This window comes from Syngnathus typhle, linkage group LG21, assembly GCF_033458585.1.
Source record: "Syngnathus typhle isolate RoL2023-S1 ecotype Sweden linkage group LG21, RoL_Styp_1.0, whole genome shotgun sequence".
NCBI classification, from domain to species: Eukaryota; Metazoa; Chordata; class Actinopteri; order Syngnathiformes; family Syngnathidae; genus Syngnathus; species Syngnathus typhle.
This window is the reverse complement of record NC_083758.1, coordinates 5,879,068-5,900,575: the sequence shown is the minus strand read 5'-3', so window position 1 is coordinate 5,900,575 and position 21,508 is coordinate 5,879,068. Positions and strand designations below refer to the sequence as shown.

The 21,508-nt window shown below is 45.6% G+C and overlaps 3 protein-coding genes across 6 annotated transcripts; all 3 read right to left on the bottom strand.

Annotated features, from left to right (window-relative positions):
- Positions 1-69: 69 nt before the first annotated feature.
- Positions 70-7,677, bottom strand: strip2 (striatin interacting protein 2). 3 transcript variants are annotated; one of them, XM_061268548.1, is made up of 22 exons: positions 7,437-7,675; positions 6,390-6,459; positions 6,054-6,128; positions 5,753-5,887; positions 5,575-5,695; positions 5,438-5,506; positions 5,272-5,378; positions 5,081-5,208; positions 4,805-4,993; positions 4,482-4,532; positions 3,498-3,724; positions 3,052-3,117; positions 2,922-2,985; positions 2,784-2,855; positions 2,650-2,724; positions 2,488-2,585; positions 2,282-2,408; positions 2,110-2,210; positions 1,939-2,005; positions 1,755-1,859; positions 1,485-1,689; positions 70-1,410 (listed from the first exon to the last, which is right to left on the bottom strand). In XM_061268548.1, the coding sequence occupies exons 1-22, from the start codon at positions 7,545-7,547 to the stop codon at positions 1,160-1,162; spliced, it is 2,514 nt and encodes an 837-aa protein (XP_061124532.1). In that variant the 5' UTR covers positions 7,548-7,675; the 3' UTR covers positions 70-1,159. The 3 variants fall into 3 exon arrangements, with proteins under 3 accessions (XP_061124532.1, XP_061124533.1, XP_061124534.1); XM_061268549.1 differs by lacking the exon at positions 4,482-4,532 and having other exon boundaries at positions 7,437-7,674; XM_061268550.1 differs by lacking the exon at positions 70-1,410 and having other exon boundaries at positions 1,548-1,689; positions 1,939-2,037; positions 7,437-7,677.
- A 210-nt stretch (positions 7,678-7,887) lies between these two features.
- On the bottom strand, positions 7,888-16,778 carry ahcyl2b (adenosylhomocysteinase like 2b). Of its 2 annotated transcripts, XM_061268551.1 has the most exons (17): positions 16,395-16,777; positions 12,061-12,169; positions 11,829-11,972; positions 11,533-11,633; positions 11,352-11,454; positions 11,184-11,278; positions 11,020-11,126; positions 10,785-10,901; positions 10,649-10,712; positions 10,489-10,577; positions 10,343-10,413; positions 10,031-10,125; positions 9,768-9,866; positions 9,625-9,693; positions 9,473-9,551; positions 9,285-9,405; positions 7,888-9,203 (listed from the first exon to the last, which is right to left on the bottom strand). In XM_061268551.1, exons 1-17 carry the CDS (start codon positions 16,719-16,721, stop codon positions 9,197-9,199), a joined length of 1,797 nt encoding a protein of 598 aa, XP_061124535.1. In that variant the 5' UTR covers positions 16,722-16,777; the 3' UTR covers positions 7,888-9,196. The 2 variants fall into 2 exon arrangements, with proteins under 2 accessions (XP_061124535.1, XP_061124536.1); XM_061268552.1 differs by lacking the exon at positions 7,888-9,203 and having other exon boundaries at positions 9,281-9,405; positions 16,395-16,778.
- A 606-nt stretch (positions 16,779-17,384) lies between these two features.
- tmem209 (transmembrane protein 209) lies at positions 17,385-21,370 on the bottom strand. The gene is made up of 14 exons (XM_061269020.1): positions 20,904-21,370; positions 20,756-20,814; positions 20,558-20,689; positions 20,266-20,489; positions 20,005-20,194; positions 19,748-19,923; positions 19,599-19,670; positions 19,383-19,479; positions 18,691-18,816; positions 18,517-18,614; positions 18,307-18,421; positions 18,143-18,240; positions 17,885-17,958; positions 17,385-17,801 (listed from the first exon to the last, which is right to left on the bottom strand). The coding sequence occupies exons 1-14, from the start codon at positions 21,041-21,043 to the stop codon at positions 17,747-17,749; spliced, it is 1,656 nt and encodes a 551-aa protein (XP_061125004.1). The 5' UTR covers positions 21,044-21,370; the 3' UTR covers positions 17,385-17,746.
- Positions 21,371-21,508: the final 138 nt, after the last annotated feature.

Below are 21,508 nucleotides of genomic sequence, written 5' to 3'. Positions count from 1 at the left end.
ATTTTTCCCTTCGTCATAATTGCACCCCACACACTTGCATTTAAAAAAAATTAAAAAATCAGCCACAGATGCAAATCACAAAATTGTTTAATATGGAACTGTCATTTTATTCACTTATATCTCGAATAAAGCCTCTGCTGATCTGTAATTGCACATACATACCCACTCAGCTATATGTCATGGTCATAGCCACAATAATATTACATTTGAAATATTCTACTAGATACATTAAATGTCTAATTTCATAGACTGTACACTTTGGAAGTAGAAAATAAATAACATTTGGCATTTTAAAACAGCATGAAAATGAAGGTGAGAGTGAGAAAGTTAAAAAGCCACTCATATTTGGCACAACTGTAACAAAGTTCAGTAGAAGCTAAAAGTGATCAAACCTTTGCCATATAAGATCTGTGGAAACCTGAGATTCTACATGTATATTATTATTCAGAGATTTTGACATAATAAAAACAGAGGGGGGGGGGGTGATCACGCGCATTTGTGAACCGTCAAGAGAATATTTTGAAATACAATACGACATTAAACACATTGTGACAATTTTGCTTGTGCTCTGTGCGTGTGATTCACTGCCCTGAAGTTTTTATAGTCGGCAGGTCAGTTAGAGAAAAAAACAAATTTGTGTCGACAATGTGCTTGTGAAGGTAACAATAAGCTTTTATTTATTTATTTTTAATTATTATTTGTATTATGCAGTTGTGGATTGCGGGTAACTCACCTCCTGCTGTAAGTCAATTTTTTTTGCTGAGTTGGGAACATTATGCTGTAAATCTACAAAATGTCAGAAGTTTTAGGACACCCTGCTTTTTAAAATGCTCATCCTGCCTCCTAAATAAAACACATTTAAAAAAAAAATCACTTTAAATTGTGTGCGAGAACTTGACACTACAACGTTTACCACAGACAAATATACAAACAAGTATCAAAGGGGTCAAAGCAGCACCCATGTTTTCAAAAGAGAGGAAGGAGAAATTGCTTTACCATGTTTCCTCTCATCCCCGTGGTCTTTTTCAAAACCAACGGTGTTATAATTACCTTTTAGAGTGGAGACCAAAGCTACCATCTTGAAAAGAAAAAAAAAAAAACGCTACCTCAGTTTTTGGCTAGCTCCTCCATGAGCGTTCAAAGTCGTCGTGTTTTTGCGTCACGGCTCCACGAGGAGACCCTCCCACTCGATGGGCTGCGAGAACACCTCCCTCTCCAGCCACATTTCGTAGCTGTAGTGGAAGTCGTCAGGCAGGTCCACGCGCTGGCCCAGCACGCTCTGTAGGCAGTTGTCCACCGGCGCCAAGTGGCCGTTGCGGTTTTTGTCGTAGCGCCGGCTGTTGAACTTCTCGATGCTCTCGCGAAGGGCGCACTCCTCCGCCTGGAAGTCCCAAGGCCGCGCGTCGATATCTGGCAGGGCGGTGACATCATCACTTGGAGCGTCAAATATATTTACCGGTGGGTGTGTTGTTTTTTTTTTTTACCATTCCCGTAGGCCCAGTCGTCATTGAGCCTGTGGCGGACCTTCTGGTAGATGGCCGACATGGTCTTCATGTTGCTCTTCCTCCACTGGCGGCCCAAGTACTTGGTCTGGATTTTAAGCAGCTTGAGCACGTACAGCTGCATCATGGCCTGCTTGACCTTCAGGGCTCTTTTCAGGATAGGGGCTGATTTGAAGACCACCAACATCTAACAGGGGGGGGAGTGTGAGGAGAGGCGCCAAAGCACATATTTTACAGTAGAAAAACAAAGACCATGGTCCGAGAGTGTTTCCACTTTGTCAGCTTGTTGAGGATTCTCAGCAGGTTGATGCAAGAGAACAGATTCCGCCAACAGAACTGGTTGTTGTCTCCAGCTTCCTGAGAACCCAACAAACACCATTTTTTTTTTTTTTTAGGAGTGTGATACAATCAAACTGGAACAAGCGTTTGGACTCACCAGGCTCTCTGCGGTGAGCTCGGGCATTTCGTGGACGGCGCAGTGCGGAAAATCCAAAACACATATGCTGCACAGAAAACACACAATGGTGATATCGGTCTGAAAAATGAAAAAAAACTAATAAATAAATGAATATAAAAACAATAAAAAAAATTAATAAATCCAGCCTACCTGTTTTTGGCACTGATATAAGACATGATGTTCTGGTTGAAGAACTTGAGGATGAGTGGTATGCAGTTGGCAAACACCAGATGCTGGGAGACAATCTCAAACTGAAAGAGCCATTTTCAAAATTGCATTACTTGACTCTAAAAAGGAACACGTGCTATAAGCGGCCGTCCACCTGGTAGACGTGGTTGAGTTTCAAGTGTTTGAGTAGGAGCAGCAGCAGAGCCGAGATGGCCTTGACGATGATCTCTTTGTGCCGGTTGACGTCGATGCCCAGCTTCATGCTCTGGAGGACCGTGATTCTGCAGGGAAGCACAAAAAGTCACAAGGTCAATAATTCATTATTATTATTTAACCTGGCCTACCCGTCCCAATACTTACGGCATCTCCTCAGGCAGCACGTCGGCGAGGATATTAATGGAATCCGTTTTGGCTTTGGAGGTGGGTGCGGCGGCCAAAAGTAGCTTCAGGAGGGCGATCTAACACGGGACGGCAAACTTTCACCATCGCACATTTGGATCACTTTTGATTTCCAAAACTCACCACATATTGAGAGAGGTTTGGAAGCATGCCCAGGTAGAGCATCTCCGCAGGCGTCTCATCCACCTCCTCCTCGCCCTGCGTGGTGAGAATCGTTCGTAAACGAGCGTCGAGTAAGAAGTTTATGAGAAACGCACCAAGCTCAGTGGACACTGTTGTAGCTCCTCCTCGCGCTTCATCTGCACTTCGGCGATGGACACGTATTTGTGCTGCGGGGAAAAGAGAGAAGGTCTAAAATGGTCACTTAAATAACTTGAATTTGATAAATTAATAACCTGTTTGAGAGTCTTGACACTCTCGTGGATAGGTCGGGGCAGGCCTACGAGGGTCTCGGTGTCACTGCAAGAAAATTCGGCCTCTATTAGGGGCATGGCGATCAATAAACGCTGCCGATTGAATACTGACTTTCCGAGGGTAAAGCCGATGAACTTGTTCCGACTGTTCTCCAGGAAGTGCTCGATGTCCTTCTCCCTGCAGGAGATACTTATGTTGAATTACATTGAACTTGCCTATTATTAATTTTATACATTTTAATTTTTTTTATTGAAAATAATGTTTTAATTTTTCTAATATATTTTTTATATTTCTTTTTTATTTTAAATTCTTCCATTTTTTTAGTTTATACATTTTAATTTTTTTTATTGAAAATGTTTTAATATTTTTTTAATAGTTATATATTTGTAATGTTTTTTTATATTTATTTTTTTAATGTAGTTATCTACAGTAGTACTGATTAAGGAATCTTGTATCTACACATGGAGAGCATATTGCTAGAGATGAAGATGAGAAGAAAAAAAAAAATTCTTCACACATCCAAAATTTTCGTTCCAACCAACCTGACATTTGTGTACCTGACTTTAGGGGCCCAAGGGAGGCCCTTGGGGAAGTTGACCCTCTCCGCGGGGGGCCGGAGAGGAGGCGGCGGAGGCTGGATGATGACGTCACGGTCCAAGGGGTCCACCTCGCCCTCCATGCCGCCGTCACCATCCTCGGGGTCCTCTTCCTCGTCGCGGACGTCGTCGTTCTTGAAGGGGTCTCGCTCGTTGTACGTGTCCAGGCTGTCCTGTTTGACCAGCGGCTGAGGGAAGGAGGGAGGGGGGCGGGGCATAAACAATAACAAGATGCTTTTGTTTACCGCCATGCAAATATGCGCGCAAGCACAGCCGTGATGATTCATTTCAGTCTTCATGCTAGCCAAGGCTAAGATAACAGCGTGGGGTGAGACGTTTTTTGTTTCTAATGGGGGTCAACTGCATTCCATCAAGGAGGTGGCCCGTCGCTTGAACATCTGAAAGCACCTCTTTGATGACTGCATTTCTTTTTTCATGACCCTTAAGTGTCTACAGTGCATGATTGTGTGGCGGTGATGGTAGGGGGCGGGGCTAAGACTGCCTTCATAGGACGGTGGGCCAAACAACAAGCTAGCAAGGCATCTCAAACTGGCTACTGTGCAGGTAGACGAGAAGGAAGAAGAAGAAGACACGTTGAGGTGGTTTGGATGAGATATGGAAGAAAAAAAAGCAAGATATAGAAAGACAAGAGAAGGCTGGAGGTAATTGAGTAGAGCGCCGCCAAAATCGCTTCTTTTAATATTAATTTGGAGGCGGGCCAATTAAAATCATAAACCGAAATTTGTATTTGTCAATAATTGCATTTGCTTTATATTTTAATTACATGTATATTTATATACAGAGAGAGAAAGAGAGAGAGAAGGGAGGAACGCAAATAGAGGTTAGGGACAGGAGTGCAACAAAAAAAAAAAATGGAAAGAGAAAATCCAAAAAAAAAAAAAAAAAAAGGAAAAGAAACGAAAGAGGGAACTTGCGGGTAAAGACCTGCTTCTTGGGAAAGGGACTGTCTCCTTCCAAGCTATCAACAAAGGCACTCTGTGGGGACACAAGGAAGAGGCGCAATGAGACACCATGAGGTCAGTTTGCGGGCGAGTCTCATTTCAGCCCGATTAGCGTCGGATGAGTTCGAGAAAGATCGCTTCAATGGAGTGAAAACCAGAAAAAAATTAGTCTCGGGTCAGTGTGTATGATGAGTGATAACAAATGCTGCCGTGTCAGCGATTTGTCTTTTTCAAACCATTAAGCTACCTTGACGCCAATTACTACTTTCCTATCTGGATGAGGTTTTGGTGGCGTTTTTTCCGTACCCTACGACTGCGCCGTCCTCTCTTCTGCTGTTGCTGCTGCTCGATGAGCTCCATGGCGGAGGCGGGCGGCGAGGCGGCTCTCATGGCCCGGACCACCTTGATGCTGTCCTCGGGGAGCGGCGGCAGGTTGAGACGCTCTCTGCCCCGCATCTTCATCTCCTGCAGCTCCTCGAAGCCCCCCAAGGTGAACTGGGAAATGGAGGCGAGGAGGAGGCGGAGCTACTGTGAGTAGTGCTTTTGAATTTTTGAATTAAAATGTAACATTGCTACACTGACCAAAATGGTCTTCCATAGGAGAAGGAGAACTTTCTTCATGGGGAAATGGGGTGCGTTCATGCTGCAGAACTTGGTCACCATGGAGAAGAGAAGCAAGGCAAAAGGCTCGCCATTGTACAGCGGCGCACCTGAGTGGGGAAAGAGACCCCATTAATGGTTAGCGTGCTAATCGTCCAAAGCGTTTTGCCCACCGAGCTCGTTCTTGAAGGCCTCCCTGGTGGCTCGCCACTCCGGGTTGTCGTCGTCCGTTTGAACTCGAACCGTCTCCACCATTAAGTACATGATGCTGAGCAACACTCTTGAGAGAAACAAAATAATGAGTGGATGAGAATGAACGCAGGCGGCCATTTTGCTCACCTGAGCTCTGTGCTATCCGCGAGCGAGATGGCGGGCTTCCTCAAAGCGCTGCTGCAGGCTTGGTTGTTACTGCAAACAAAAATATTTTTCAACGTCATAGTGGACGTTGCCACTTTTAATGACACCACGCCGCTCACTCTATCTCCATGCTGAGGAGCTCCAGCAGGGCCGTGAAGATCCCCATGTCGTAGAGGAGGAAGACATTGCGCCTGGACCAGCGGAGCACGTCGGCCTCGGCGTCACATTCGTCGAACACACCTGCGTGGGAAACACGGGTTACACACAAACACGAGTCGAGTCGCCGAGTCGTCGTACCCTGAGCGAGGTAGAGGATGGCCCTGGACACCTTCAGTCTCTTGTCCCTGTCGGTCACCTCCAGCGCGTCCAGTAATCTCATCACGTACGCACGCCGCTCCTCCGCGCTCACATCGATCCATCGTCGGCCTCGGGCTGCGGAAGACGAGGTCATTCTCAAGGACACGTGAAATATCGACCCCTACGCTCTTTGAACGGTACTACGCATGATGAGGTCCTGACTTCCAACAGCTTAGAAATCCATGCCGAGTTCCATCATCTTAAACTAAATCGGCTTAAATTCTTTTTGAACCACACATACCGTGACTTTTGAAGTCCTCCTCAAAGTAGTCTCTGTTGAGAGCAAATTCAGGCTCCTCGGTGTAGCTGTACAACTCTGGCAAAGACAACAATGTGAACGACGTGAGCGAAAAACGCAGTTGCGCCCGAGGGCAAACGCGGGCGGGCGGGCGTTTGTTAGGCGGGACCATGTCGAACAAGTTTACGAGTGTGTAAGAACACTTGTCGGTCGGGATGGCAAGTCTGCACAAATATGCTAGAGAAGCAAAACAAAGCACTTTTTTTTTTTTTAAATGGACAAATTTGCTGTCATTTGTAGATTAATTTTATTGATAAATAAATTTGTCAAAAATGATACCTGAGAGTTCGACAGTGAGGGTGTCGGTGTCGCCGTATTCAAACTCCAGGTTGGGAGACTCCATGGAGTTCTGCCAAGAAAGTCAATAATGGTGAGAACAAAACACGAAAAAAAGCACACACAACAAAATGATGAGGCTAAAAGTGTTTCTGGAAGTAAAAGAAGAGTGACGCCAGTGCAGCAGGAAGTAAGCCTCCATCTGCTCCGGGCAATGCAAATGAGCTCCAGTAAAGACAAAAACAAGTTAAGAGAAAAACGGAACAGGTTAACAGCTATTGAAATTAATTTGTCCTGTGGACCTCAGACAGACAGACAGACCTAGTTACTTTCCAGGGCAATGGAACTATATTTTTTATATAAATAATATTTTGTTAAATGTGAAAAAAAAAAATATAAAAATGATCAATTACAATACCTCAATTCAGTTATATTTTTTCAGATACCAATATTCACTCTTTGCTTCGTCTTTTGTTTTATAAAGTTTCGTTAAACCCAGAGAAAAAAAATGTGAACAAATAATTCAAAGCAATTACAAAAATAATTTAGATGTAATACAAGGTGCGAGTAATTATACCAAAACACAAGAAAGCTATGAATGTGACGTCAATGCAGGATTATCCATTATTCTCCTTTCAAATCAAATCAATCATGTGACCTTTGCGATGTTCAAACTAGGTCAAAATGTCACAAAGGTAGGGCGGCAAACATCGCACAACGCTTTTAATATTACAATCATTCCTGACATACGATATGGGCGAATTTACGAATGTAAATATTAGATGGCATCCATGCAGCACGCAGCCAGCCACATTTCACCACCTGCAGTCTGCACGTCGAGCAACGCTGCAGGGTTATTTTTAGACGTTCGCCAAAATAACCTCTCAAGTGTTCCCGTCTGCATGCCATGCATGTATGTTTTAGAGAAAGAGAGGCCCAGCTGTCCCGGGAAAAAAAAAAAAAAAAAGCTCCCCAGCAACAACCACGCCACGGGAGAAGGTAAAATATTGCTGTTTCCGACGTACCCGAACGCCTCTCGCTTATACCCACCTCCGACTCCTTCTGCTGCTCCTTGAACACATCTTTGCCTTTCGACCTCAACCTGCCGCCGTTGTCGTTGAGGTTATTAAGGAGAGGGACCTCCAAGTCCTCCGCCTGCATCTCGCAGGAAGGTTTTGGAGGACAAATGGGAAAGGGGGACGAGAGACGACGGTCCCCGGCAGGAGGACAAGTGGGGAGTTTCTCTTTTCTCGTTTTCGCGTCCCCCGCCTCTCTGCTTAAAAGCGGGCGTTGGATTTGTTGTCCTCGCACGTCTAGCGAGGGCGGGGCTAGGCAAATCACTACGGAAAGGAGCGCTTGATTGAATTTTAACATGCCAAAAATAGCAATAAAATTCCCTCGAATACTTTTAAGTAAAGCAGCAAAGATGAGGGGAAACGTTTTTTTTCTTTACATCTTTATTGGAGATTACAGATTATTGCTTGTCATCTACCGTCATCACTTTGCGTCCTTTATGGACAAGAGAGGTTTGGGAATTTAACACTTTTTTTTTTTTTTTACAACAATAAATACATGAGATGATTTTCCTAAGATTTATAAAGGCTGTCCTATAGAATGTGTATATTCTATACATACACGATGCTGGTGTCACCCCTGCCCAACTACCCTCGGGGTCAAAGGTCAGTTTGAGGCTGACAAAAACAGAAATTCTCCCACCCTCAAATGCACAGGCTTGGATCCTGAGGCAGCTGTTTATGAAGCACATATACACACACACACACATTATCGTCAGCAGTCTCTCAAGGCCACACACTTGGTAGCTCATACGATGGAGAAGATTCAGTACAGCACAAAGGACACGAACGCACGCATTTCGAATTTGAGCAGAAAGAAAAGCAGGAAAGGGACGCTGCTTCCCAAAGAAGAATTTTTAAAAATCAAATTCGGACCCTTTTAGTTCCCAAGCCAACTTTCAGTATAATTTGGTATCTTCGTTAATATAATCACAGTATTCATTCATATATGTACATTTATTACACATATAATTAGAACATTTAATTGCTTATCTCAATGAAATGATCGAAGACAATGCGAGGGAGAGAAATGTAGAAAATTTGTCGTTTCTATACAAATATGTAACTATACAATATGTAATGATCACTTTGAATACATTATGGTCCAAAATAAAGTTGATCTCCAAAATGCCAAAGACGTGTGAGCATCTGGAAGCCGAGAGGCAGTTTGAGTGACGGCCGGAAAAATCTAATCTGCCTTTTAAAAATGGACTACTAGTAAATGAGGCGGAACCGACCGTGTGTTAAGAAATACTTTAAAAATAAAAAAATCAAATGGATCGTCCCCCCCCCCCCCTAGAATAAAATAAGAATAAAACAAAGTATAAAAGAATAATTACAAAAATAACAGGGGAAGGGAAAAACACAAAATTTCATCTTCATTCTATTTTTTCCTTTTTAAATCACATTTTTTTCTTATATAGGATATATATTGTCACATTTGTTGAAATGATAAAAAGGCATGGCGATGGGAGGGGAGGATGGCGACGCGCAGCTAAAAACAAAAAGGGGCAAAAAGTCTTTCCGGGGAGCGAGCGGGCGGCCGAGAAGAGAAGGAGCCGCCCTCCTTGTTTTTGTTTTTTTTGCCGATATTAACAAGTTGGAATAAATTAAACGTTTGCCCCCTCAGGCACGGCCTGAGAACCGCCCCCCCCCCCTTCCACCTTGACAGCCTTGTAGGTTCTGTGCGCTTTGGGGAGTGCTGCCGTCTCCTCTTGGCCCCGCCGTCAAACTTCTTTAATACCTTGAGAGAAACACAACAACATTTTAAATTGGTGAAATTCAACAAAAACTGCAAAGTCAGCAGCGATGCTAATTTCGCTACCTATAGTAGTTCGGCTTGAAGGGTCCGTTCTTGTTCAAGCCCAGATACTTGGCCTGCTCGTCGCTCAGCTCGGTGAGGTGCGCGTCGAACGTTGGCAGATGCAGGCTGGCCACGTACTCATCTAAACACACAGCGTGAACTGTTTCTCCTCGCGGTCTTCGGCTACAAACGCTACCGCGTGACCTTACCCATCTTCTTGGGCAGAAGGTAAACATCTTGCTTGTAGCGTCCGTCTGGAGCGTTGTAGAGCTCGATCAGAGCCAAGGCCTGGCCGAGCAAACGCAAAAATGAGTCCTCCTGCTTGGCCCAAAGAGGCTTGGCAATAGTGCGGCGGCGCTACCTGGGTGGTGGCCGTGATGGAGAGCACAAACGTGGGCACGGTGGAACAGCTGAGGTTCAGCAAGCGACCCTGCGAAACGAAGAAGAAAAAAAAAAATCAATAAAAACAAATCGGGATTTCTCAAAGTGCGCGTGAGCGAGCACCTCGGCCAGCAAGACTATCCTCTTGCCGTCGGGCCAGATGACGTGGTCCACTTGCGAGCGCACTCGCTCCCAGGTCAGCTCGGGCGTCCGCAGACTAGCCTGCGGATTGGCAACAAAAAGCCGGCGGTTACCACGACAACCAGCGCCTAACTCATCTGCCCTTATTCAATCGCTCGGCGGCTGCACTACGAAAGCCGACAGGCTTTTAAGACGATTACTATTATGTCATATTCAAAAATCAAAGACGGGAGCTGGTGACGGACCACGTCGATCTCGGTGTTGGAGTGGCCCATGTTGCAGACGATGCAGCTGTTCTTCATGCGGTCCAAGTTCTCTCGCACCACCACGTTCTTGTTGCCTGATGGGAAAAGAAAAAAAAAAATAATCAGACAAGGGAAAATGGCAGCCATGAGAGACTTACGTGGGTTAATTAAACTCTAACGTGAAATTAACAAACTGTCAGTTAATTACTTTGACATAAATAGATTTGGTATAGAGTTAAAGGTGACCGTCTAGCTGCTAGACTCTAGCACTTTTGCGGAAATTCCATGAAGAGGGAGAAGAAGTCAACGCACCGGTGCAGGTGATGACAATGTCCACTTGTCTGATGACTTCGTTGAGCTTCACCAGCCGGAAGCCGTCCATGCTGCCGTTGGGCAAACAAATAGCCAAGCGTCAAGAGGGGCCTCGGGAAAGTCAACAAGACGAGGTCGCGGCCTACCAAGCCTGCAAGGCGCAGATGGGATCGATCTCTGTCACGTAAACGATGGCGCCCATGGCTTTGAGGGCGGCGCAGCAGCCTTTCCCCACCTGAGGGGTGTTGACGTCAAACATTCAACCACGTGCATCGTCAATGTGGGGGGGTGAGGGGGGTGGCTCACCTCGCCATAGCCACACACCACCACTTGTTTGCCTCCGAACATGACATCAGTCGTCCTCTTCAAACTGCAAAATGGGTGGCGGCATTACTGGCTGATTTCATTGCGAGTGCATCACGTCCGTTTTAGGGGTTCCTACCCGTCGAGGATGGACTCCCTGCAGCAGTAGAGGTTGTCAAACTTCTGCTTGGTCACGGAGTCGTTGACGTTCATGGCGGGGACGCACAGCTTCCCGGCCTTGGACAGCTGGTAAAGCCTGAAAGTTTTTCAAAATGAGTGCGACTCCATCGATAAAAACAACTACTGCGCCGAGCAGTTGCAGATGCACACTTTCGCCACTAGAGGGAGACATGGCACCGGGAAGCGACAGTTACCTGTGCACACCGGTGACACTCTCCTCCACAATGCCCTTGATTTTTTTGAACATGTTGGGGTACTTTTTGTAGATCCAGTGTGTCAGGTCGCCGCCATCGTCCAAAATCTGGAAACAGTGAATGATTAGTGTCGGGTCGGGTTTTCTTTAACCATGTTAACCTACCATGTTGGGCTGCCAGCCTTCCACGTTGACGCAGCGGTCGATGCACCACCAGAAATCGTCCTCGGACTCGCCCTTCCATGCAAAGACGCTGAAACCTGGACAGAGTTGCCGTGTTGAGAAAGAGGCCAGGGAACGCAATGGAGGAGGCAAAAAAAAAAAGGGTCTCACCTCCTTCTGCCAGAGCGGCTGCCACTTCGTTTTGGGTGGAGTAGATGTTGCAGGCCGCCCACCTGCACTGAGCCCCCAGAGCTGACAAAGTCTCCATCAGCACCTGGAGGGAACAGTTGACCCCAAAAAAATAAATACAATAAAAAAATAAATTAAAAAAACAATTGCAAGCTCGACTCACAGCAGTCTGGGCGGTGATGTGGGTGCAGCCCACCACTTTGGCGCCGGCGAGGGGTTTCTCACCCTGGGCTCGCTTCCTCAAAGCCATGAGGGCTGGCATCTCTGAAAAAAAAAAAAAAAAGAGCGGTGCCTGAAGGAATTCATTTAGATGATTGTTTAATCCCTTTAAGACTTCATGGCTAAGCTGAAAACCCACAAACATATTTGTGTGTGTTTAGGCAGCAGAGTTCAGCTGAGGCTTCGTTTCCACCGACGGCGGTGGAGTGTTTTTTTTTTCCCAAGAACAATACGACAAACCTTGCTCGGCTATCTCGATCTCCCGGCGTCCGAAGTCGGCTTGCTTGATGTTTTTGATGCAGAAGTCGCCGTTGCCCTTGGAGTTCTTCTGCTGTTTGTCCCGAGGCGACGTCTCGTCATCGGAGCTGTCCGTGTACGACGCAGCTGGGGGGAAAAAAAAAAACGACGCAGCGAGATTGAAAGAATCGAACGGGGCGAGGCGACTCCGAGGGAATCCCGACTAAGGTCTTACCTGAGCTGTAGCTGTCTGTGGACGATTGCGAGATGGAGCGCGACAAAGAGCGGCGGCCGATCTTGGAGGGCCGCTTGTTGAACTCCTGCTTCTGGTCTGCGAACTGGATCTGTTGGGATTCGTCGACACAAAGTTTTTGAGTCATTTTGGGATCTTAGGAAGATTTTTTTTTTTTTTTTTTTTACCACCAATGGTTAGCTGTCGTTCCAGAGCGCATGACTCAAGTGCAAAATCCTTCGACGGGCCAAGAGCTTTGTCAGCATTTATCGAAAATCTGGTATTAATCCGTTTTATAACGCCCTGCGATTAGACTTTAAGATCAAATTTCACGCTACGACTGAGCCGGTGTCCTAATCGGCCCGCTCGTTAGGGCCAAGCGTTCCAGCGGCTTAGCGCTCGGAGCCGAGACAATTAATAGAAAATAAATGAGCGGTTCTCACGGTGTGAACGCACCTCATCGATCCATTAGCGGCTCTTTAACAGAGTAGATAGGAAAAGATTTGGGTTGGCTAGCTTGTCGCTAAGCGCTAACTAACTCATTGTGGATGGAAAAATGCAAATTAGGCGACATAATAGTGCAAACTTTACCCGTTTAGTGACTTAACTGAGATAAGGCTTCAGGTTGGACCGCTTTTCCCGGCAACGAGAAAACAAAAAACAGTCGTGAAGCGTGGGAACTTTTCATAGGCGCCTCGTGTCAACAAATTAATGACGGCTTCCCGCGCCTTCCATCACACAGCTGTGTTGTCTGCGGGTGATCCCGTCCCATTTCGAGATCCTCGGCGGTAACGTGACTTGCTTCCCACAAGTTTGGTTCTCCGTGGGTTTCTCGGCCCACAGAGACGGGGAACCTGAGTCTAATCAAACATAGCGGGTCATGAAACGAAGCGGGGGGGGGGGGGGGTAGCCTTACGGAAATATAACCTTTGACCGGGCAGCTGGTTCGCCGTTGAGTTTTTACTGGCGATTTCCGCAAAGATAGCGTCAATTCAAATACATCCGCCTTGCAGCCGCAGTTACGCAACCCAAAGCTGCGTATTTGCACGACAATGCGAGTGGAAAAAGGACAGTGATCCGTCCGGTGTCGCGGGAGAGTGATCCTCAAGCTCTGCCATCTGTTACTCAACGGCATTACATAAACGGCAGATGATTTGACGATATTTCGCTGTCACGCTTTTAACAGCGATGGCACAGAGGATACGCCGCAGGCCTCGTTTTTTTTTTTTTTTTTGGGGTGTGTGAAATGCAGCGGATGACAGTTGCCGACAATAAACGAGAAGAATGCACTAAAATAAGACGCAGGCAGACAGCGAAGAGGGTGGGGGGGGGGGGGGCACGTCCTTCTATGCATCGGCTCCCTTGAAACCTGATCAAACGCAATCTCAGCTAGTCCGGGATACAACGCCCTCGGTTTCAACTTGCATTGGAAATATTCTCGTAAAAGAAATAAATCAGACGTGCTGCCATTTAAGATGTCGATGGCGGTAAAAATAATGTGCGCTATAGGTGCCCAGTTGGTTCTGGCATGCATCATCAGGAGGAGGAGTCTGGGATACTTTTTGCCTTGGCTGCTGCCATATGGTCAGGTGGTGTTCCACAGGGGTCAACGTTGGGGCCTCTGTGTTTTTCTATTCCTTCACTCTATGCAGTGATTTTATAGTGCTCTAGAAGTTGTTTCACAAAAAAAAAAGTTCATTTTCATGCCCTGTTCTCTCTAAGGCTTAGCTAGCATGAGCCGCGAGCTAGCTTCTCGGGTTCACTGTATTTCTGTCGGACGCGACCACCCTCACCAACAACCGTAGAAAAGAGGAGGAGGCAGCTAGCGTGAGGTGCCCCGAGGGCGCCTGTGATGTAAGATCACTCGCTCGCTCGCTCACTGCTGCTGATTTATGTGCAGCGACAAGCGCTCGCCTCGTAAACAACGGGGGCGCGTAGATGCACGGCTACCGGTGGCCTCGCACGTGCATCGCCAGAAGCTTCATGCCAACTGGGCGTTCGCTAATACAGTACCAGCCAGGAGGAAGTCATCCTCTAGTCATTTCTACCAGGGGTTCTCAAACTGGGGTCTGGGTACTCCTAGGGGGTCCACGCTCTATACCTCAGGGGTCCAGAAAAGAATTATTTTGGATCTATTTGAAAATATAGGGAGTGAGAGTCTGTAAAACTAATTATTCCACCAATTTATCTTCAGGGAAACATAAAGCTCTGATATGATTGTGACATCGTAAATCTGACATCACGGCATGAATATTATTTCAGGGATAAAATGGCCTTTTTTTTATTTTTGTTATGACGGTCAGCCTCAGGGGCCATTCACATGCGAACGGCGGTCAAAAGTCACCGCCGCGGATAATCTGTTACTCAGTGTTAAGATGTTTGACTAAGCAGTGGAAAGATTGGATGGAGAGTCAACAGTCCGCACGGCTTTCACGCTGTTGCGTTATTGAGCTGTAACAAATACGAGCGTGTGTTTACCCGCGGCCGGCCATCCTGTTACCTTTCGGGGATCCTAATGGCTCAATCGAGCCTTTCAGCGGACTAAATGGCTTGGGAATGAAACACGTCGATGAGTTTTTAGTGGTTTTACTTCATTGGTGGTCACAGTGTAATGACTGCGGGAGAAGCAAAAGGAATTTGTCTGGCTTGAAATGGAAAAAAAAAAAAAAAGCAGCAATGTCTTTTTAGATTGTTCTTTCCCCATTGTCGCACTTAGCGTCACGCTACAAATCATGTCCACTCCACTGGTCACATGGCCACGCATTTTAACATCTCCCAGCACACACACACACACACACTCATTTGTCAGTGATGAAATCGAGAGTTGAACATTTCACACTCACGCACGGGTTCCTGGAAACATGGGTACGCTCCATTTCCTTTGAGACACTTGCAATTGGGCAACACGTGTCAGAGGAAAGGAGCTTCGGTTCTACAACAAGGACACTCCATCTGTGCAGTGAGAAGGAGACGTGTCAAAGTGTGGCCAACAGTCCATTTGCCGAGTTTGCCTCCAAGGAGGGTGGTTGGAAGGGTGCCTTTTTTTTTTTTTTTTTTTCAAATACATAACCCATCCTTCCGTCCACTCCATTTGCCATGTAGGCCAGCCACAGGTCACACTAAGCCTGTTAGCCGGCAAGCAATACCAGGAACGCCAGCTTAGAGTGCGTGACATAACGTGACATCAAAGCGGGACGATTTGGAATCCTACCTTGAATTTGGCGTGCTTTTTTTTGTTTTTTTTTCACCTGGTGATTATCAGGGAAAAAAAAGGCAATGGAGAATGATTAACTTTAGGTTGTTGCAGGAAACCATCTGGGATGTTTGCCTTAACGTGTTAAAAAAAGAAAAAAAAATAGTGGTCAGATGAGCCGACGCAGGATTCTCAAATGATCTTTTATTACGCAACCACTTGCGGGTCTGATATTTGCCCCAAGCACAACAGGTTAGAATAAAACCAACGTCAGGGATAAAAACAGCACACATCTGGGCCCCGCTTAAAACACAGAGCTGGCGTGGTAATCCTCTCGTGAGGGCGACATGATGGAGATTAAAATGCGGTTGTCAACCCCTTTCCACTTTCTACTGGACCGGATGACCGCAACACATGCGTGGTCATATATGTCCAACGCTGTTTGTCATAAGCCCTCCCGTGTAGACGGCGACCTATAAATATACAACCTTCTGCCCTGCCGGATGCGACGGGGAAATAATAATGCTTCAAAACAATCCCCGTGGATTGCATCATCTAAATTACACGGTTAATAATTCCCTCGTGGGGGAAAACTCACAAATAATCCAGATGTTGCTCTCTGAGAGGTCCATGACAGGTGTCAATCAAAACCACTCATTTTGTTATTCGTATTTTGGAATGAAAATATGTGATCATCAATACTTACTGATCAGTATTACAATATTACTAGATACTTTATGATTCTTTGTCCTAAATGTATATCTTGTAAAGTGGCTTAGTTGGAAACAAGTCATTGGGTGATTTAATAAGTAGTTCTGTAGATGTCACTATTTGAGGCATTTATATTCGGGGCTGTTACTTTATAATGTAAATATTATGCTAGGCTGCGTAAAAAGGTTGGGAAAAACAGGAAAATGGCAGCGGATATTAATTTGCCGGCTCACCAAATAATCAGTAAAAAGTGAAGAAGTTTAATAGTTCAGCCCTCGCTGGACTAGTTTGAATGTTATTAAATATTCTAATTATGACTGGAAGTCACACTGCTGAATCAGCCTGGTTGTCGGTTAGCATTGTTAGCTTGGTCACACGTTACACAGCGTGCGCTCGGAGGAAAAAGGCAAAAGGGAGGAAAAACACAACTCGCCTTTTTCATCCGCGGGGCCTCGGCCACGGTGCCGTCCCGATTGACAAACGCCTCGCCGCCGTTCTGCTGTGGGTCCGGCCGCTTCATAGCCGACGCCTGAGGCATCTTGGTGGGATTCGGGGCGAGCAAGCCCGGGCTGCCTTCCCCGGCTTTGACGGAGGGCTCCGCGCTCGGGGACGTTGCGGTGGAGGAACCGGCCTCCCGCGCGTAGTTCCTGGCGATAAGTCCTTCCGACGTCGGGGTAACCGGAGAGTCGGCGGGTAGTTCTTTGACGACGTCTTTGAGTTCGACCTCTGCCATTTTTGCTGCCACAACCTGCACTGACATCGTTACAGTTTTCACCAAGTCCCTTTTCTATGCAGGCAAACGGATGTGAGTGGAGGAGCTCAGCTGCGAAATGCATTATGGTTCTTGTAGTTCTTTTTGTGTATTTGGACTACAACAGCCCATGCTCGCTTGCCGTCGATGCTTATTACACTGCTGGGGTTTTACTACCTTTCATAATACGTTAAAAAAATACACGTTAGTGTTTCGATGAAATCGGTAGCCCTGACAACATTTAGAAAAAGCGCAAATTTAAGGTGCGTTCTGGATAATGGAGTCGCTATAAAACTATTTTCGACAAATCACGTCTTTGGGACAATTGAAAACCAAACGAGATGTAAAATGTATCATCAGCGTGTGAAACATGCCATTTCCCACAGTATTTACATTTTTACTGCATTATTTTGGACCAGGTGGTTTGGATTGGACCTCGCAACAAATCACGTTACCAGCTCAGTGGGCTAGTGGTAGTGTCCGCGATTGGAAGGTTGTGGGTTCAAACCCTGTCCAGGTCACACCAGAGACTATAAAAGTACTCATTTCTTCCCTGCTTGGCACTCAGTGTAAGGGGTTGAAATGGGGCCTTAGATCATGAAATGCATCAAACAGCAAGGTCAAAAAAGATGCATGTGAACAACAGCGACATCTAGTGGTCACAAAGAAAGGTTGAGTGGAATTCGTTTTATTCACAAAAGACCATGGCTTTTTTGTAAAAAATATTAAAAACAAGACCATCTAATGTTCATTTGGAGAGCTGTTACATTCAGTTAACTTGGGCTTTTTCTATTTTGCATGCCTCATAAAAAAAAAAAAAGGCCTTGGAGATGAAGAAAATACAATTTGTGCTCCTTACTGTAAGCTGTCAAACATTCAACCAAACGACGACTGAGCCCTTAAACACTGTACAGACAAATTTGAGGCCAATCTCGTACTCAAAACGAGAAAGGATATGTTGTGTTCGAGTGCTGGTTTTCTGCTGTTGACTATTGATGGAAGGTGGACGGGGTTCTAATTTAAATGGTCAATTTTCAGTCATCAAAAATCCACAGAATGTTCACACTGGAGAGTCCGAGGTTTACTCGCCTGTGAGAGAATGAAATGCAACTTACTGAATAAAATGTCATTTTGGCCTCTTTATATGTTCCAATGAAATAAAAATGGCTCACCCGAGCATTCCTGACTCCTTGGTTTTAATGACATAGAGGAACATGAGGATTGTATGGAACAAGTTATTCCTGCCCTGTAACAAAGAGAGGGGGGGGGACAGCAAAAAAATAAAATAAAATATTTTTCCTTGGAATGATTACTGGTATTTCCATTCATTTCAATGGGGAACGTTCATTTGAGATGCCAATCATTGGGTCATGGAACAAATTAAATTTCTGCAACTTTGCAAAATTGGATTTGGTATTATGTTACGTCACCTTGGGCAGACTGAAGACGTGTCCATGATAGATGAGCTGATAGTGAGGTGGCGTTGTGCAACTCTGGTGGATGCAGAAGAGGTTCTCCTTGGTCACATCTGTGGATGAGGACAAAAACAGATGTGTGGACGTGTGTGCGTTTGCATGCGTGTGTGAGCACTTACCAGGTTTGTCCGGGAAGTGGCTGAAATGCTGCGAGGTGAACGTCTTCCCGTCGGGATATTTTGGATGAAGAGGCAGTCTGGAGTCCAGGTATGTACAAAATATGTGCGTGAGGATCTAGAGTGGAGACACCCAAGGTGAGGTGGCATCATTCGTAGGGGGGAAAAAAAAAAAAAGAGTATGTAAAGTGTAACAATAATGATAATACACACCGCACAATCAGTGGGAAGGTCCGTGTCCCACTTTCGGTTCTTCAGATCACCTCCTCGATTCCAGCGAAAGGAGCTCATGCAGCCACTGTGTGCCAGCTCTGACAATTCCAAAACACAAGAGAACGTTAGCCCGCAGACAAGAGCAATCGTTTTCCACACACACGTGCAAGGAACCTTTGATTCGATCCACAAGATATTCTTGATTGGGAGTGATGTCGAGGTACTGGACCATGGAGTTCAAGGTAGGGATGGATGAAGCTTTCATCACGGCGGCTTGTTTGAGGCTGCTGATGCTGGCCTCTGTTGGAAGGAAAGAGGACAAATTGGGTGTTCAAAAATTAAATGTGTCCTCTTGAGCGGAAACATTTGATGATTTTTTTTTTTTTTCTTTCGGTATGGCGCCGTAAGTGGCTGCCTCCCAGCAGTGTTCTCTCTTTTCCTCTTTATTTCTTTCTTTTCTCCCTTTTCTTTCTGTCTTTTTGTCCATTCGGCAATGCTGGTGCCTTCTACCGCAGCTCGGTATCTCTTCGGATCGGATATTTTGTATTATTTTTTGGACCCCGTGGAGGCTATTTAGTGTGTTTTGGGATGTTCTCTTGTATTGAGGGGTGCTGGTTGGCCACAGTTACTTTTTTTCCTTTGTCTTTTATCTTTGTTTTGCTTTGATGGCTTTTATCTTGAGCACTTTCTGGCTTTCTTTGTGGCGCCGTTGTGTGGCAGCCTTATGAGAGCCTATTGAGTTGCGCTCATGCCATTTGTGCGTCTTTTGTATACCCACTCTGTGGTATGAATACTGCTGGGGCCTGAATTTCCCCACCCCTGGGGATCAATAAATATACAATCAATCAATCAATCAATCAATTTACCTCCTATTTGAAGCTCAGGACAGCCCATTCTCCTGAGCTGAGTGTTGATCGAGTCCATTTCCTTCACAAGGCGCACCAAGATGGTGTCGTTGATCCACTGCAAAAGCACACGCAGAATATTACTTATTTAAAAAAAAGAAAAAAAAAAAAGGAGAAAGCAGAATATTACTTATTTAAAAAAAAGAAAAAAAAAAAAGGAGTTCATATATGACTTACGTTTCGAAGCTTGGCTGTCCAGCCATCGATGCGGTCCACAACGGGGCGGCTGGTTGTGATCCTCGCCCACACCTGCATGAAATTCAAAGAAGGCGTTTTTTTTTTTTTTTTACGTCAGTCACTCCCGCATCCAAATAAATGTGCGTGACCTCCTCGGCAGCCTGTTTGGAACCCGGGTCTGCTTCATCCTTGTGGGCGGAGGGCGCCAGGGAGCGGCAGGCGGGCTGGTACAAGAACTTCCTCAGACTCTGTGCATAGTCCCCCACTGAGCGGTTGTAGTTCCAAAACGACGGACTGTGACTCGGGGAGATGGATTCTGGACTCCCTAATGGGGGCGGGAGGTGAAGACTTAGAAAAGTGATTGTTTAAAAATTGCCTGCCCAAAATAAAAAATGTCCATTAGTACCAAGCTGACTACGATGACTCTTCTCTTCCTCTGTACGCAAGAATCGTTCGAGGCTTTTCAAATCCTCCATGTAATCCTCCTCACTTCCGGGTGAGTTTAACACTGTGGGTGACGAACGGTACCGAGCCCTCAACACTGAGTTTTCCGTGCTGCTCGGGTAAGCCGGGGAGCCAGGACTGTAACTCAATACCTAAAAAGGGAAGACAACAAATTAACATCATTGATAAAGCTAGTCCAATTTTCAAAATTTTAGCAACGTACTTTCCCAAAGCTCATTGAGGGTGAATAAGGACCACTACTTGGAGTGGTGGGATTACTCAGAGATGGGCTGTAGCCCGGCACACAGCTTGGAGAAAACCTGGGGCTGGTGGTGGCAGAGCGAGATGGGCTGAAACTCAAAACGCTCTGACCCTGCAAGGGGGATGACTCGGTCGGAGCGGGGCTTTCCTTTTTTTCTTCCTTCTTCGGAGGAGAGGCCTGAATACCTACGAGAGGATTGAGAGACAACATGAGCCAGTATTCCTCAAAAAGCGTCGATGTATTCAAGACCTACTCGTGTTTCTCAGCCCAAGGAGCAGATGCTGTTGCGGGGTTACGTCGATGGTGGACGGAGCCATGGTGTACTTAAAATATTTCCAGAAATGAAGAAGAGCAGTAAGACTAAGAAGTGTGGCCATTGCCAGTTCTGCCATGAGAAGAAAACATGTTAAGCTCGTTTTGAGTGGCAAATGTAAAAGCACAAGAGACTCACCTATGTACCATATAGGCCAATAATTGATGTCGTACAATCGGCTTAACAATTCCGCAGACCTAAAAAGTTGGATCATTACTGCATAAACCATTCGGGAGTTTTTGAAGAAAAAAAAAAGTTATCTAAAACTATGGAGCAATAAACTTACATTTCAGTGTAAATCATGCTAGCCAGGGAAATGTCGAGAAGAGCCCAGGCAAGTACCACCTTACGAGCTTGTTCCGCCCTCCTGAACCTCAGAGCCTTTTCAGTCATACTGGCTATCCCCCCCTTCGGTGGGCTAAACATCTTCTATAAACTGAGGCCAAAAAAGGACCAAAAAAAGTAAAAAAAAGAAAAGCAAAATAATGTTCGCGTACTAGTGCTAGCTAACTCAGCTGCTAACTTAGCTGAGCTGAAGTTAGCCCGGTGACATAATCAACAACAAATGGCCAAACGTAGAAAGGTTCAAAATAAAGTATTATTTAAATGACGTTGCATTACGATTCATGGAGACGAAAAATAATTTCCATAATACCGTACTGCATATTAATGCATTCACGGTTCGCTGACATTAAGAACTGCAAATGGCCTCATTTTTCTTTTAAACTCGACCCGGAAGCAGAGTTATCTACTTCCGGAGAGGAAAATAAATTATCCGGAAAATATTATTTTTTTCCAGATGAATTGCTTTTCTTTTCCAAATACGCCAGACTAATTTAAAAGAAAATAAATTATTAAATACGATAAAAATACTCATCTATTACTAACTCG